The 18,041-nt window shown below is 36.3% G+C and overlaps 1 protein-coding gene across 1 annotated transcript in view; it reads left to right on the top strand.

Annotated features, from left to right (window-relative positions):
• The window catches only part of LOC139547701 (cytochrome P450 3A27), a 38,797-nt gene that overhangs the window by 4,764 nt on the left and 15,992 nt on the right, over positions 1-18,041 (top strand). The window contains exons 4-5 of the mRNA XM_071356702.1: positions 2,408-2,507; positions 2,678-2,791. Coding sequence (XP_071212803.1) covers positions 2,408-2,507; positions 2,678-2,791 — 214 coding nt within the window. The remainder of the gene's footprint in view (positions 1-2,407; positions 2,508-2,677; positions 2,792-18,041) is intronic.

Genomic DNA, 18,041 nt, shown 5'->3' with positions numbered 1-18,041 from the left:
CCCAAACTCAGTAATGTAATCCGATTACATTCAGTTACTAGTTTTACCTGTCCAACATTACCCCAAACTCAGTAACGTAATCTGATTACATTCAGTTACTAGTTTTACCTGTCCAACATTACCCCAAACTCAGTAATGTAATCTGATTACATTCAGTTACTAGTTTTACCTGTCGATCATTACCCCAAACTCAGTAACATAATCTGATTACATTCAGTTACTAGTTTTACCTGTCCAACATTACCCCAAACTCAGTAACGTAATCTGATTACATTCAGTTACTAGTTTTACCTGTCCAACATTACCCAAACTCAGTAATGTAATCTGATTACATTCAGTTACTAGTTTTACCTGTCCAACATTACCCAAACTCAGTAATATAATCTGATTACATTCAGTTACTAGTTTTACCTGTCCAACATTACCCCAAACCCAGTAACGTAATCTGATTACATTCAGTTACTAGTTTTACCTGTCCAACATTACCCCAAACTCAGTAACGTAATCTGATCACATTCAGTTACTAGTTTTACCTATCCAACATTACCCAAACTCAGTAATGTAATCTGATTACATTCAGTTACTAGTTTTACCTGTCCAACATTACCCAAACTCGGTAATGTAATCTGATTACATTCAGTTACTAGTTTTACATGTCCAACATTACCCCAAACTCAGTAACGTAATCTGATTATATTCAGTTACTAGTTTTACCTGTCCAACATTACCCCAAACTCAGTAACGTAATCTGATTACATTCAGTTACTAGTTTTACCTGTCCAACATTACCCTAAACTCAGTAACGTAATCTGATTACATTCAGTTACTAGTTTTACCTGTCCAACATTACCCCAAACTCAGTAATGTAATCTGATTACATTCAGTTACTAGTTTTACCTGTCCAACATTAGCCCAAACTCAGTAACGTAATCTGATTACATTCAGTTACTAGTTTTACCTGTCCAACATTACCCCAAACTCAGTAATGTAATCTGATTACATTCAGTTACTAGTTTTACCTGTCCAACATTACCCCAAACTCAGTAATGTAATCTGATTACATTCAGTTACTTTTAGATTACTTTCCCTTTAACCCTTTCTCCTACGCTGAGTCTCCTCCTACACATCTGAACAGCCAATACATCTCTGTTTCTAGACAGAACCTTAGTGATACCTGTTCTTCCTCACTTCATCTGACCTCTGCCCCAAAGTGCTCACTCCTCCCCAACTCACGGCTGTCATGGTGACTGGTACCAGACTGTGTCTTTCCTCCCCCCATAGGATCCCTGATAACAATAACATATCCTGACATAATGTAAACATGATTAATTCCCCTCTCTCCCTCAGTGACAGGAATAAGTATATTTCATGATTTCATAAGTCAAGAAATCAGAACCCAACACTACTGTATATAATAATACTATTAAACAACTTTAAACTTGCACCTCTTTTCAATGCTGATTTGAATGTCATTGAGAAAACAGACAAGTGTCAAAGATATTTTTTCGCTAACATCTTTTCTGAATTTAAAGTAATCCTCAAAGTAATCATGTAGTTTTTCAAAAATATCTGTAATCTGATTATAATATTTTTTTTCTGATTATGTACAGTTACCGTTTAAAAAAATATCCCTTACATGTAATCCTGTCACGTTCCTGACCTGTTTTCTGTTATTTTTGTATGTGTTAGTCGGTCAGGGCGTGAGTTTGGGTGGGCAGTCTATGTTATGTGTTCTATGTTGGTTAATGGGTGACCTGATATGGTTCTCAATTAGAGGCAGGTGGTTTACGTTTCCTCTGATTGAGAGCCATATTAAGGTAGGTGGTTTCACATTGTTTGTTGTGGGTGGTTGTTTCCTGTGTCTGTGTTTGTCGCGCCACACGGGACTGTTTCGGTTTGTTTGTCCGTTCGTTCGTTTTGTGTAGTCATTTTTCCTGTTCGTGCGTTCTTCGTTACATGTGAGTTCTTACGTCCAGGTCTGTCTACATCGTTTTGTTATTTTGTTTAGTATCAAGTTAGTTCGTTTTTTGTCTTGTTTAAATAAATATAATGTCATTTCACAACGCTGCGTTTTGGTCGAATCCCTGCTCCTCCTCTTCGGATGAAGAGGAGGAGGAAATCCGTTACAAATCCATTACTCCCCAACCCTGTGTGTTTCTCCTCTGTGAAGGATCTATGATGGGAGGCAGCCTGTACCATGTAGGTGTATATATAGTGGTTAAAGTCATGTGTGTTTCTCCTCTGTGAAGGATCTATGATGGGAGGCAGCCTGTACCATGTAGGTGTATATATAGTGGTTAAAGCCATGTGTGTTTCTCCTCTGTGAAGGATCTATGATGGGAGGCAGCCTGTACCATGTAGGTGTATATATAGTGGTTAAAGCCATGTGTGTTTCTCCTCTGTGAAGGATCTATGATGGGAGGCAGCCTGTTCTGTGTATCATGGACAAAAGCATGATCAAGACCGTCCTGATTAAAGAGTGTTACAACATCTTCACCAACCGCAGGGTGAGACACACGCACGCACACACGCACACACACACATCCCCTAATAATAATCTGAATAATAATAATCCTTACATTATTACTGATATTATTAATACATTATTTGTGTTTCAGAAATTAATTCTGAATGGTGAGCTGTTTGATAGTTAATAGAACTGTCCTCCATGTTTTAGAACTTCCATCTGAACGGCGAGCTGTTTGATGCGGTGTCCGTTGCCGAGGACGATACATGGAGACGGATCCGCAGTGTCCTCTCACCTTCCTTTACCTCTGGACGACTAAAAGAGGTAGAACCATCCCTCCATCTCGCCTTTTCTATGTTTTATCAACAAGTTAGAATCACTTTATAGCTTGTTATAAACTCATTATAGCTTGTTATAAACACTTTATAGCTTGTTATAAACACTTTATAGCTTGTTATAAACTCTATAAACTCATTATAGATTGTTATGAACTCATTATAGCTTGTTAATAACTCATTATAGCTTGTTATAAACTATTAACTCATTATTGCTTGTTATAAACTCTTTACTAACTCTTTATACATTGTTATAAAGTCTTTACTAACTATTTATAGCTTGTTATAAACTCTTTATTAACTCATTATAGCTTGTTATAAACTCTTTACTAACTCATTATAGCTTGTTATAAACTATTAACTCATTATAGCTTGTTATAAACTCTTTATTACCTCATTATAGCTTGTTATAAACTATTAACTCATTATAGCTTGTTATAAACTATTAACTCATTATAGCTTGTTATAAACTATTAACTCATTATAGCTTGTTATAAACTGTTTACTAACTATTTATAGCTTGTTATAAACTCTTTACTAACTCATTATAGCTTGTTATAAACTCTTTACTAACTCATTATAGCTTGTTATAAACTATTAACTCATTATAGCTTGTTATAAACTCTTTACTAACTCATTATAGCTTGTTATAAACTATTAACTCATTATAGCTTGTTATAAACTCTTAATTCATTATAGCTTGTTATAACCTATTACTCATTATAGCTTGTTAGAAACTATTAACTCATTATAGCTTGTTATAACCTATTACTCATTATAGCTTGTTATAAACTATTAACTCATTATAGCTTGTTAGAAACTATTAACTCATTATAGCTTGTTATAACCTATTACTCATTATAGCTTGTTATAAACTATTAACTCATTATAGCTTGTTATAACCTATAACTCATTATAGCTTGTTAGAAACTATTAACTCATTATAGCTTGTTATAAACTATTAACTCATTATAGCTTGTTATAAACTCTTAATTCATTATAGCTTGTTATAACCTATTACTCATTATAGCTTGTTATAAACTATTAACTCATTATAGCGTGTTATAAACTCTTTATTAACTCATTATAGCTTGTTATAAACTCTTCATAAACTCATTATAGCTTGTTATAAACTCTTTATTAACTCATTATAGCTTGTTATAAACTATTAACTCATTATAGCTTGTTATAAACTGTTAACTCATTTTAGCTTGTTATAAACTCTTTATTAACTCATTATAGCTTGTTATAAACTATTCATAAGCTCATTATAGCGTGTTATAAACTCTTTATTAACTCATTATAGCTTGTTATAAACTCATTATAGCTTGTTATAAACTCATTATAGCTTGTTATAAACACTTTATAGCTTGTTATAAACACTTTATAGCTTGTTATAAACTCTATAAACTCATTATAGATTGTTATGAACTCATTATAGCTTGTTAATAACTCATTATAGCTTGTTATAAACTATTAACTCATTATTGCTTGTTATAAACTCTTTACTAACTCTTTATACATTGTTATAAAGTCTTTACTAACTATTTATAGCTTGTTATAAACTCTTTATTAACTCATTATAGCTTGTTATAAACTCTTTACTAACTCATTATAGCTTGTTATAAACTATTAACTCATTATAGCTTGTTATAAACTCTTTATTACCTCATTATAGCTTGTTATAAACTATTAACTCATTATAGCTTGTTATAAACTATTAACTCATTATAGCTTGTTATAAACTATTAACTCATTATAGCTTGTTATAAACTGTTTACTAACTATTTATAGCTTGTTATAAACTCTTTACTAACTCATTATAGCTTGTTATAAACTCTTTACTAACTCTTTATAGCTTGTTATAAACTATTAACTCATTATAGCTTGTTATAAACTCTTTACTAACTCATTATAGCTTGTTATAAACTATTAACTCATTATAGCTTGTTATAAACTCTTAATTCATTATAGCTTGTTATAACCTATTACTCATTATAGCTTGTTAGAAACTATTAACTCATTATAGCTTGTTATAACCTATTACTCATTATAGCTTGTTATAAACTATTAACTCATTATAGCTTGTTAGAAACTATTAACTCATTATAGCTTGTTATAACCTATTACTCATTATAGCTTGTTATAAACTATTAACTCATTATAGCTTGTTATAACCTATAACTCATTATAGCTTGTTAGAAACTATTAACTCATTATAGCTTGTTATAAACTATTAACTCATTATAGCTTGTTATAAACTCTTAATTCATTATAGCTTGTTATAACCTATTACTCATTATAGCTTGTTATAAACTATTAACTCATTATAGCGTGTTATAAACTCTTTATTAACTCATTATAGCTTGTTATAAACTCTTCATAAACTCATTATAGCTTGTTATAAACTCTTTATTAACTCATTATAGCTTGTTATAAACTATTAACTCATTATAGCTTGTTATAAACTGTTAACTCATTTTAGCTTGTTATAAACTCTTTATTAACTCATTATAGCTTGTTATAAACTATTCATAAGCTCATTATAGCGTGTTATAAACTCTTTATTAACTCATTATAGCTTGTTATAAACTCTTCATAAACTCATTATAGCTTGTTATAAACTCTTTACTAACTCATTATAGCTTGTTATAAACTCTTTACTAACTCATTAAAGCTTGTTATAAACTCTTTATTAACTCATTATAGCTTGTTATAAACTCTTTATTAACTCATTATAGCTTGTTATAAACTATTAACTCATTTTAGCTTGTTATAAACTCTTTATTAACTCATTGTAGCTTGTTATAAACTCTTTATTAACTCATTATAGCTTGTTATAAACTATTAACTCATTATAGCTCGTTATAAACTTTTTATACATTTATTATAGCTTGTTATAAAGTCTTTAGAACTTGTTATAAACTCTTTATTAACTCATTATTGCTTGTTATAAACTCTAATCTCAGTAAAACTTGTTATAAACTTATTATAGATATACAGCAATAGCTGAATGGGATGAGACTTGACTAGAAACAATATATACCGTGCATTCAGAAAGTATTCAGACCCATTGACTTTTTCCACATTTTGTTACATTAAAGCCTTATTCTAAAATGTATTACATAAAACATTTTCCTCATCTATCTACACACAATACCCCATAATGACAAAGCAAAAACCGTTTTTAAGAAATGTTAGCAAATGTATTAAAAATCAACAACAGATACCTTATTTACATTATTATTCAAAAGTGAAGTCATGCGTCCTCTGAAACATGACCCGTCTGACCACCTACTTCCTGTTTCACCGGATGTCAGCAGCACTAATGTGAAAGACATGACCACCTACTTCCTGCTTAACCCGGTTGTCAGCAGCACTAATGTGAAAGACATGACCACATACTTCCTGTTTCACCGGATGTCAGCAGCGCTAATGTGAAAGACATGACCACCTACTTCCTGTTTCACCGGATGTCAGCAGCACTAATGTGAAAGACATGACCACCTACTTCCTGTTTCACCGGATGTCAGCAGCACTAATGTGAAAGACATGACCACCTACTTCCTGTTTCACCGGATGTCAGCAGCACTAATGTGAAAGACATGACCACCTACTTCCTGTTTCACCGGATGTCAGCAGCGCTAATGTGAAAGACATGACCACCTACTTCCTGTTTCACCGCATGTCAGCAGCACTAATGTGAAAGACATGACCACCTACTTCCTGTTTCACCGGATGTCAGCAGCACTAATGTGAAAGACATGGCCACCTACTTCCTGTTTCACCGGATGTCAGCAGCACTAATGTGAAAGACATGGCCACCTACTTCCTGTTTCACCGGATGTCAGCAGCACTAATGTGAAAGACATGACCACCTACTTCCTGTTTCACCGGATGTCAGCAGCACTAATGTGAAAGACATGACCACCTACTTCCTGTTTCACCGGATGTCAGCAGCACTAATGTGAAAGACATGACCACCTACTTCCTGTTTCACCGGATGTCAGCAGCACTAATGTGAAAGACATGACCACCTACTTCCTGTTTCAACGGATGTCAGCAGCACTAATGTGAAAGACATGACCACCTACTTCCTGCTTAACCCGGTTGTCAGCAGCACTAATGTGAAAGACATGACCACCTACTTCCTGCTTAACCCGGTTGTCAGCAGCACTAATGTGAAACACCCCTCGACTGACAACCGGTGTCAGCTTGCAGTCCCTCGGCCCTGTCACAAAGAGTCGCTAGAGCACGATAAGCCAAGGTCCCGGACGGCGCTGGGCCGACTGTGTGTCATCCTATGGGGTTCCCGGTCAAGGTCGGTTGTGACCTGGTGGGATCGAACACCAGGCTGTATTGTCGCTGTGCTTTTGACCGCTGCACCACCCAGGACCCCTATCTTCTTCATTCATATATAGGACTAGAATTAGATGCTGATGGCTTTCACTTCTCTTCACAAAGATTTCATCGACCACCATCTGAATGGTTATGGGTCTGAATTAATAACTGCTATAGTCTACCACCATCTGAATGGTTATGGGTCTGAATTAATAACTGTTATAGCCTACCACCATCTGAATGGTTATGGGTCTGAATAAATAACTGCTATAGTCTACCACCATCTGAATGGTTATGGGTCTGAATTAATAACTGCTATAGTCTACCACCATCTGAATGGGTCTGAATTAATAACTGCTATAGTCTACCACCATCTGAATGGTTATGGGTCTGAATTAATAACTGTTATAGTCTACGACCATCTGAATGGGTCTGAATTAATAACTGCTATAGTCTACCACCATCTGAATGGTTATGGGTCTGAATTAATAACTGCTATAGTCTACCACCATCTGAATGGTTATGGGTCTGAATTAATAACTGTTATAGTCTACCACCATCTGAATGGGTCTGAATTAATAACTGCTATAGTCTACCACCATCTGAATGGTTATGGGTCTGAATTAATAACTGCTATAGTCTACCACCATCTGAATGGTTATGGGTCTGAATTAATAACTGTTATAGTTACCACCATCTGAATGGGTCTGAATTAATAACTGCTATAGTCTACCACCATCTGAATGGTTATGGGTCTGAATTAATAACTGTTATAGCCTACCACCATCTGAATGGTTATGGGTCTGAATTAATAACTGCTATAGTCCACCATCTGAATGGTTATGGGTCTGAATTAATAACTGCTATAGCCTACCACCATCTGAATGGTTATGGGTCTGAATTAATAACTGCTATAGTCCACCATCTGAATGGTTATGGGTCTGAATTAATAACTGCTATAGTCTACCACCATCTGAATGGTTATGGGTCTGAATTAATAACTGCTATAGCCTACCACCATCTGAATGGTTATGGGTCTGAATTAATAACTGCTATAGTCTACCACCATCTGAATGGTTATGGGTCTGAATTAATAACTGCTATAGTCTACCACCATCTGAATGGTTATGGGTCTGAATTAATAACTGCTATAGTCTACCACCATCTGAATGGTTCTGGGTCTGAATTAATAACTGTTATAGTTACCACCATCTGAATGGTTATGGGTCTGAAATAATAACTGCTCGAGTCTACCACCATCTGAATGGTTATGGGTCTGAATTAATAACTGCTATAGCCTACCACCATCTGAATGGTTATGGGTCTGAATTAATAACTGCTATAGTCTACCACCATCTGAATGAGTCTGAATTAATAACTGCTATAGTGTCACGACTTCCGCCGAAGTCGGTCCTTCTCCTTGTTCGGGTGGTGTTCGGCGGTCGACGTCACCGGCTTTCTAGTCACCACCGATCCATTTTTCAGTTTCGTTTTGTTTTTTCTGTATTAATCACACCTGGTTCCAATTCCCCTATCATGTTCCCTATTTAACCCTCTGGCTTTCATTTCTGTTTTGTCCGTGATTGTTTGTGCGTTAGTGGTTGTGGTTTATACATTGTGTTTGTGATTATTTCCATTTGTGGAATTTTTGCCATTAATCGTGAGTAAACACTGTGGTTTCGCTCAACACCTGTGTCCTGCGCTTGACTCCGATAATTCTCCGCACACAACCCTGACATATAGTCTACCAACATCTGAATGGTTACGGGTCTGAATTAATAACTGCTATAGTCTACCACCATCTGAATGGTTACGGGTCTGAATTAATAACTGCTATAGTCTACCACCATCTGAATGGTTACGGGTCTGAATTAATAACTGCTATAGTCTACCACCATCTGAATGGTTACGGGTTTGAATTAATAACTGCTATAGTCTACCAACATCTGAATGGTTACGGGTCTGAATTAATAACTGCTATAGTCTACCACCATCTGAATGGTTAGGGGTCTGAATTAATAACTGCTATAGTCTACCACCATCTGAATGGTTATGGGTCTGAATTAATAACTGCTATAGTCTACCACCATCTGAATGGTTATGGGTCTGAATTAATAACTGCTATAGTCTACCACCATCTGAATGGTTATGGGTCTGAATTAATAACTGCTATAGCCTACCACCATCTGAATGGTTATGGGTCTGAATTAATAACTGCTATAGTCTACCACCATCTGAATGGTTACGGGTCTGAATTAATAACTGCTATAGTCTATCACCATCTGAATGGTTATGGGTCTGAATTAATAACTGCTATAGTCTACCACCATCTGAATGGTTATGGGTCTGAATTAATAACTGCTATAGACTACCACCATCTGAATGGTTACGGGTCTGAATTAATAACTGCTATAGTCTACCACCATCTGAATGGTTATGGGTCTGAATTAATAACTGCTATAGTCTACCACCATCTGAATGGTTACGGGTCTGAATTAATAACTGCTATAGTCTACCACCATCTGAATGGTTATGGGTCTGAATTAATAACTGCTATAGTCTACCACCATCTGAATGGTTATGGGTCTGAATTAATAACTGCTATAGTCTACCACCATCTGAATGGTTATGGGTCTGAATTAATAACTGCTATAGTCTACCACCATCTGAATGGTTATGGGTCTGAATTAATAACTGCTATAGTCTACCACCATCTGAATGGTTACGGGTCTGAATTAATAACTGCTATAGTCTATCACCATCTGAATGGTTATGGGTCTGAATTAATAACTGCTATAGTCTACCACCATCTGAATGGTTACGGGTCTGAATTAATAACTGCTATAGTCTACCACCATCTGAATGGTTATGGGTCTGAATTAATAACTGCTATAGTCTACCACCATCTGAATGGTTATGGGTCTGAATTAATAACTGCTATAGTCTACCACCATCTGAATGGTTATGGGTCTGAATTAATAACTGCTATAGTCTACCACCATCTGAATGGTTATGGGTCTGAATTAATAACTGCTATAGTCTACCACCATCTGAATGGTTATGGGTCTGAATTAATAACTGTTATAGTCTACCACCATCTGAATGGTTATGGGTCTGAATTAATAACTGCTATAGTCTAGAACCATCTGAATGGTTATGGGTCTGAATTAATAACTGCTATAGTCTACCACCATCTGAATGGTTATGGGTCTGAATTAATAACTGCTATAGTCTACCACCATCTGAATGGTTATGGGTCTGAATTAATAACTGCTATAGTCTACCACCATCTGAATGGTTATGGGTCTGAATTAATAACTGCTATAGTCTACCACCATCTGAATGGTTATGGGTCTGAATTAATAACTGTTATAGTCTACCACCATCTGAATGGTTATGGGTCTGAATTAATAACTGTTATAGTCTACCACCATCTGAATGGTTATGGGTCTGAATTAATAACTGTTATAGTCTACCACCATCTGAATGGTTATGGGTCTGAATTAATAACTGCTATAGTCTACCACCATCTGAATGGGTCTGAATTAATAAATGTTATAGTCTACCACCATCTGAATGGTTATGGGTCTGAATTAATAACTGTTATAGTCTACCACCATCTGAATGGTTATGGGTCTGAATTAATAACTGCTATAGTCTACCACCATCTGAATGGTTATGGGTCTGAATTAATAACTGCTATAGTCCACCATCTGAATGGTTATGGGTCTGAATTAATAACTGTTATAGTCTACCACCATCTGAATGGTTACGGGTCTGAATTAATAACTGCTATAGTCTACCACCATCTGAATGGTTAGGGGTCTGAATTAATAACTGCTATAGTCTACCACCATCTGAATGGTTATGGGTCTGAATTAATAACTGCTATAGTCTACCACCATCTGAATGGTTATGGGTCTGAATTAATAACTGCTATAGTCTACCACCATCTGAATGGTTATGGGTCTGAATTAATAACTGCTATAGCCTACCACCATCTGAATGGTTATGGGTCTGAATTAATAACTGCTATAGTCTACCACCATCTGAATGGTTACGGGTCTGAATTAATAACTGCTATAGTCTATCACCATCTGAATGGTTATGGGTCTGAATTAATAACTGCTATAGTCTACCACCATCTGAATGGTTATGGGTCTGAATTAATAACTGCTATAGACTACCACCATCTGAATGGTTACGGGTCTGAATTAATAACTGCTATAGTCTACCACCATCTGAATGGTTATGGGTCTGAATTAATAACTGCTATAGTCTACCACCATCTGAATGGTTACGGGTCTGAATTAATAACTGCTATAGTCTACCACCATCTGAATGGTTATGGGTCTGAATTAATAACTGCTATAGTCTACCACCATCTGAATGGTTATGGGTCTGAATTAATAACTGCTATAGTCTACCACCATCTGAATGGTTATGGGTCTGAATTAATAACTGCTATAGTCTACCACCATCTGAATGGTTACGGGTCTGAATTAATAACTGCTATAGTCTACCACCATCTGAATGGTTACGGGTCTGAATTAATAACTGCTATAGTCTATCACCATCTGAATGGTTATGGGTCTGAATTAATAACTGCTATAGTCTACCACCATCTGAATGGTTACGGGTCTGAATTAATAACTGCTATAGTCTACCACCATCTGAATGGTTATGGGTCTGAATTAATAACTGCTATAGTCTACCACCATCTGAATGGTTATGGGTCTGAATTAATAACTGCTATAGTCCACCATCTGAATGGTTATGGGTCTGAATTAATAACTGCTATAGTCTACCACCATCTGAATGGTTATGGGTCTGAATTAATAACTGCTATAGCCTACCACCATCTGAATGGTTATGGGTCTGAATTAATAACTGCTATAGTCTACCACCATCTGAATGGTTATGGGTCTGAATTAATAACTGCTATAGTCTACCACCATCTGAATGGTTATGGGTCTGAATTAATAACTGCTATAGTCTACCACCATCTGAATGGTTCTGGGTCTGAATTAATAACTGTTATAGTTACCACCATCTGAATGGTTATGGGTCTGAAATAATAACTGCTCGAGTCTACCACCATCTGAATGGTTATGGGTCTGAATTAATAACTGCTATAGTCTACCACCATCTGAATGGTTATGGGTCTGAATTAATAACTGCTATAGTCCACCATCTGAATGGTTATGGGTCTGAATTAATAACTGCTATAGTCTACCACCATCTGAATGGTTATGGGTCTGAATTAATAACTGCTATAGCCTACCACCATCTGAATGGTTATGGGTCTGAATTAATAACTGCTATAGTCTACCACCATCTGAATGGTTATGGGTCTGAATTAATAACTGCTATAGTCTACCACCATCTGAATGGTTATGGGTCTGAATTAATAACTGCTATAGTCTACCACCATCTGAATGGTTCTGGGTCTGAATTAATAACTGTTATAGTTACCACCATCTGAATGGTTATGGGTCTGAAATAATAACTGCTCGAGTCTACCACCATCTGAATGGTTATGGGTCTGAATTAATAACTGCTATAGCCTACCACCATCTGAATGGTTATGGGTCTGAATTAATAACTGCTATAGTCTACCACCATCTGAATGAGTCTGAATTAATAACTGCTATAGTGTCACGACTTCCGCCGAAGTCGGTCCTTCTCCTTGTTCGGGTGGTGTTCGGCGGTCGACGTCACCGGCTTTCTAGTCACCACCGATCCATTTTTCAGTTTCGTTTTGTTTTTTCTGTATTAATCACACCTGGTTCCAATTCCCCTATCATGTTCCCTATTTAACCCTCTGGCTTTCATTTCTGTTTTGTCCGTGATTGTTTGTGCGTTAGTGGTTGTGGTTTATACATTGTGTTTGTGATTATTTCCATTTGTGGAATTTTTGCCATTAATCGTGAGTAAACACTGTGGTTTCGCTCAACACCTGTGTCCTGCGCTTGACTCCGATAATTCTCCGCACACAACCCTGACATATAGTCTACCAACATCTGAATGGTTACGGGTCTGAATTAATAACTGCTATAGTCTACCACCATCTGAATGGTTACGGGTCTGAATTAATAACTGCTATAGTCTACCACCATCTGAATGGTTACGGGTCTGAATTAATAACTGCTATAGTCTACCACCATCTGAATGGTTACGGGTCTGAATTAATAACTGCTATAGTCTACCAACATCTGAATGGTTACGGGTCTGAATTAATAACTGCTATAGTCTACCACCATCTGAATGGTTAGGGGTCTGAATTAATAACTGCTATAGTCTACCACCATCTGAATGGTTATGGGTCTGAATTAATAACTGCTATAGTCTACCACCATCTGAATGGTTATGGGTCTGAATTAATAACTGCTATAGTCTACCACCATCTGAATGGTTATGGGTCTGAATTAATAACTGCTATAGCCTACCACCATCTGAATGGTTATGGGTCTGAATTAATAACTGCTATAGTCTACCACCATCTGAATGGTTATGGGTCTGAATTAATAACTGCTATAGTCTACCACCATCTGAATGGTTATGGGTCTGAATTAATAACTGCTATAGACTACCACCATCTGAATGGTTACGGGTCTGAATTAATAACTGCTATAGTCTACCACCATCTGAATGGTTATGGGTCTGAATTAATAACTGCTATAGTCTACCACCATCTGAATGGTTACGGGTCTGAATTAATAACTGCTATAGTCTACCACCATCTGAATGGTTATGGGTCTGAATTAATAACTGCTATAGTCTACCACCATCTGAATGGTTATGGGTCTGAATTAATAACTGCTATAGTCTACCACCATCTGAATGGTTATGGGTCTGAATTAATAACTGCTATAGTCTACCACCATCTGAATGGTTATGGGTCTGAATTAATAACTGCTATAGTCTACCACCATCTGAATGGTTACGGGTCTGAATTAATAACTGCTATAGTCTATCACCATCTGAATGGTTATGGGTCTGAATTAATAACTGCTATAGTCTACCACCATCTGAATGGTTACGGGTCTGAATTAATAACTGCTATAGTCTACCACCATCTGAATGGTTATGGGTCTGAATTAATAACTGCTATAGTCTACCACCATCTGAATGGTTATGGGTCTGAATTAATAACTGCTATAGTCTACCACCATCTGAATGGTTATGGGTCTGAATTAATAACTGCTATAGTCTACCACCATCTGAATGGTTATGGGTCTGAATTAATAACTGCTATAGTCTACCACCATCTGAATGGTTATGGGTCTGAATTAATAACTGTTATAGTCTACCACCATCTGAATGGTTATGGGTCTGAATTAATAACTGCTATAGTCTAGAACCATCTGAATGGTTATGGGTCTGAATTAATAACTGCTATAGTCTACCACCATCTGAATGGTTATGGGTCTGAATTAATAACTGCTATAGTCTACCACCATCTGAATGGTTATGGGTCTGAATTAATAACTGCTATAGTCTACCACCATCTGAATGGTTATGGGTCTGAATTAATAACTGCTATAGTCTACCACCATCTGAATGGTTATGGGTCTGAATTAATAACTGTTATAGTCTACCACCATCTGAATGGTTATGGGTCTGAATTAATAACTGTTATAGTCTACCACCATCTGAATGGTTATGGGTCTGAATTAATAACTGTTATAGTCTACCACCATCTGAATGGTTATGGGTCTGAATTAATAACTGCTATAGTCTACCACCATCTGAATGGGTCTGAATTAATAAATGTTATAGTCTACCACCATCTGAATGGTTATGGGTCTGAATTAATAACTGTTATAGTCTACCACCATCTGAATGGTTATGGGTCTGAATTAATAACTGCTATAGTCTACCACCATCTGAATGGTTATGGGTCTGAATTAATAACTGCTATAGTCCACCATCTGAATGGTTATGGGTCTGAATTAATAACTGTTATAGTCTACCACCATCTGAATGGTTACGGGTCTGAATTAATAACTGCTATAGTCTACCACCATCTGAATGGTTAGGGGTCTGAATTAATAACTGCTATAGTCTACCACCATCTGAATGGTTATGGGTCTGAATTAATAACTGCTATAGTCTACCACCATCTGAATGGTTATGGGTCTGAATTAATAACTGCTATAGTCTACCACCATCTGAATGGTTATGGGTCTGAATTAATAACTGCTATAGCCTACCACCATCTGAATGGTTATGGGTCTGAATTAATAACTGCTATAGTCTACCACCATCTGAATGGTTACGGGTCTGAATTAATAACTGCTATAGTCTATCACCATCTGAATGGTTATGGGTCTGAATTAATAACTGCTATAGTCTACCACCATCTGAATGGTTATGGGTCTGAATTAATAACTGCTATAGACTACCACCATCTGAATGGTTACGGGTCTGAATTAATAACTGCTATAGTCTACCACCATCTGAATGGTTATGGGTCTGAATTAATAACTGCTATAGTCTACCACCATCTGAATGGTTACGGGTCTGAATTAATAACTGCTATAGTCTACCACCATCTGAATGGTTATGGGTCTGAATTAATAACTGCTATAGTCTACCACCATCTGAATGGTTATGGGTCTGAATTAATAACTGCTATAGTCTACCACCATCTGAATGGTTATGGGTCTGAATTAATAACTGCTATAGTCTACCACCATCTGAATGGTTATGGGTCTGAATTAATAACTGCTATAGTCTACCACCATCTGAATGGTTACGGGTCTGAATTAATAACTGCTATAGTCTATCACCATCTGAATGGTTATGGGTCTGAATTAATAACTGCTATAGTCTACCACCATCTGAATGGTTACGGGTCTGAATTAATAACTGCTATAGTCTACCACCATCTGAATGGTTATGGGTCTGAATTAATAACTGCTATAGTCTACCACCATCTGAATGGTTATGGGTCTGAATTAATAACTGCTATAGTCTACCACCATCTGAATGGTTATGGGTCTGAATTAATAACTGCTATAGTCTACCACCATCTGAATGGTTATGGGTCTGAATTAATAACTGCTATAGTCTACCACCATCTGAATGGTTATGGGTCTGAATTAATAACTGTTATAGTCTACCACCATCTGAATGGTTATGGGTCTGAATTAATAACTGCTATAGTCTAGAACCATCTGAATGGTTATGGGTCTGAATTAATAACTGCTATAGTCTACCACCATCTGAATGGTTATGGGTCTGAATTAATAACTGCTATAGTCTACCACCATCTGAATGGTTATGGGTCTGAATTAATAACTGCTATAGTCTACCACCATCTGAATGGTTATGGGTCTGAATTAATAACTGCTATAGTCTACCACCATCTGAATGGTTATGGGTCTGAATTAATAACTGTTATAGTCTACCACCATCTGAATGGTTATGGGTCTGAATTAATAACTGTTATAGTCTACCACCATCTGAATGGTTATGGGTCTGAATTAATAACTGTTATAGTCTACCACCATCTGAATGGTTATGGGTCTGAATTAATAACTGCTATAGTCTACCACCATCTGAATGGGTCTGAATTAATAAATGTTATAGTCTACCACCATCTGAATGGTTATGGGTCTGAATTAATAACTGTTATAGTCTACCACCATCTGAATGGTTATGGGTCTGAATTAATAACTGCTATAGTCTACCACCATCTGAATGGTTATGGGTCTGAATTAATAACTGCTATAGTCCACCATCTGAATGGTTATGGGTCTGAATTAATAACTGTTATAGTCTACCACCATCTGAATGGTTATGGGTCTGAATTAATAACTGCTATAGTCTACCACCATCTGAATGGTTATGGGTCTGAATTAATAACTGCTATAGTCTACCACCAGCTGAATGGTTTTGGGTCTGAATTAATAACTGCTATAGTCTATCACCATCTGAATGGTTATGGGTCTGAATTAATAACTGTTATAGTTACCACCATCTGAATGGTTATGGGTCTGAATTAATATCTGCTATAGTCTACCACCATCTGAATGGTTATGGGTCTGAATTAATAACTGCTATAGTCTACCACCATCTGAATGGTTATGGGTCTGAATTAATAACTGCTATAGTCTACCACCATCTGAATGGGTCTGAATTAATAACTGTTATAGTCTACCACCATCTGAATGGTTATGGGTCTGAATTAATAACTGCTATAGCCTACCACCATCTGAATGGTTATGGGTCTGAATTAATAACTGCTATAGTCTACCACCATCTGAATGGTTACGGGTCTGAATTAATAACTGCTATAGTCTATCACCATCTGAATGGTTATGGGTCTGAATTAATAACTGCTATAGTCTACCACCATCTGAATGGTTATGGGTCTGAATTAATAACTGCTATAGACTACCACCATCTGAATGGTTACGGGTCTGAATTAATAACTGCTATAGTCTACCACCATCTGAATGGTTATGGGTCTGAATTAATAACTGCTATAGTCTACCACCATCTGAATGGTTACGGGTCTGAATTAATAACTGCTATAGTCTACCACCATCTGAATGGTTATGGGTCTGAATTAATAACTGCTATAGTCTACCACCATCTGAATGGTTATGGGTCTGAATTAATAACTGCTATAGTCTACCACCATCTGAATGGTTATGGGTCTGAATTAATAACTGCTATAGTCTACCACCATCTGAATGGTTATGGGTCTGAATTAATAACTGCTATAGTCTACCACCATCTGAATGGTTACGGGTCTGAATTAATAACTGCTATAGTCTATCACCATCTGAATGGTTATGGGTCTGAATTAATAACTGCTATAGTCTACCACCATCTGAATGGTTACGGGTCTGAATTAATAACTGCTATAGTCTACCACCATCTGA

The sequence above is a fragment of the Salvelinus alpinus genome, chromosome 2, assembly GCF_045679555.1.
Source record: "Salvelinus alpinus chromosome 2, SLU_Salpinus.1, whole genome shotgun sequence".
NCBI classification, from domain to species: domain Eukaryota; kingdom Metazoa; phylum Chordata; class Actinopteri; order Salmoniformes; family Salmonidae; genus Salvelinus; species Salvelinus alpinus.
The sequence above is the reverse complement of the archived record's forward strand: the minus strand, read 5'-3'. Positions and strand labels throughout refer to the sequence as shown.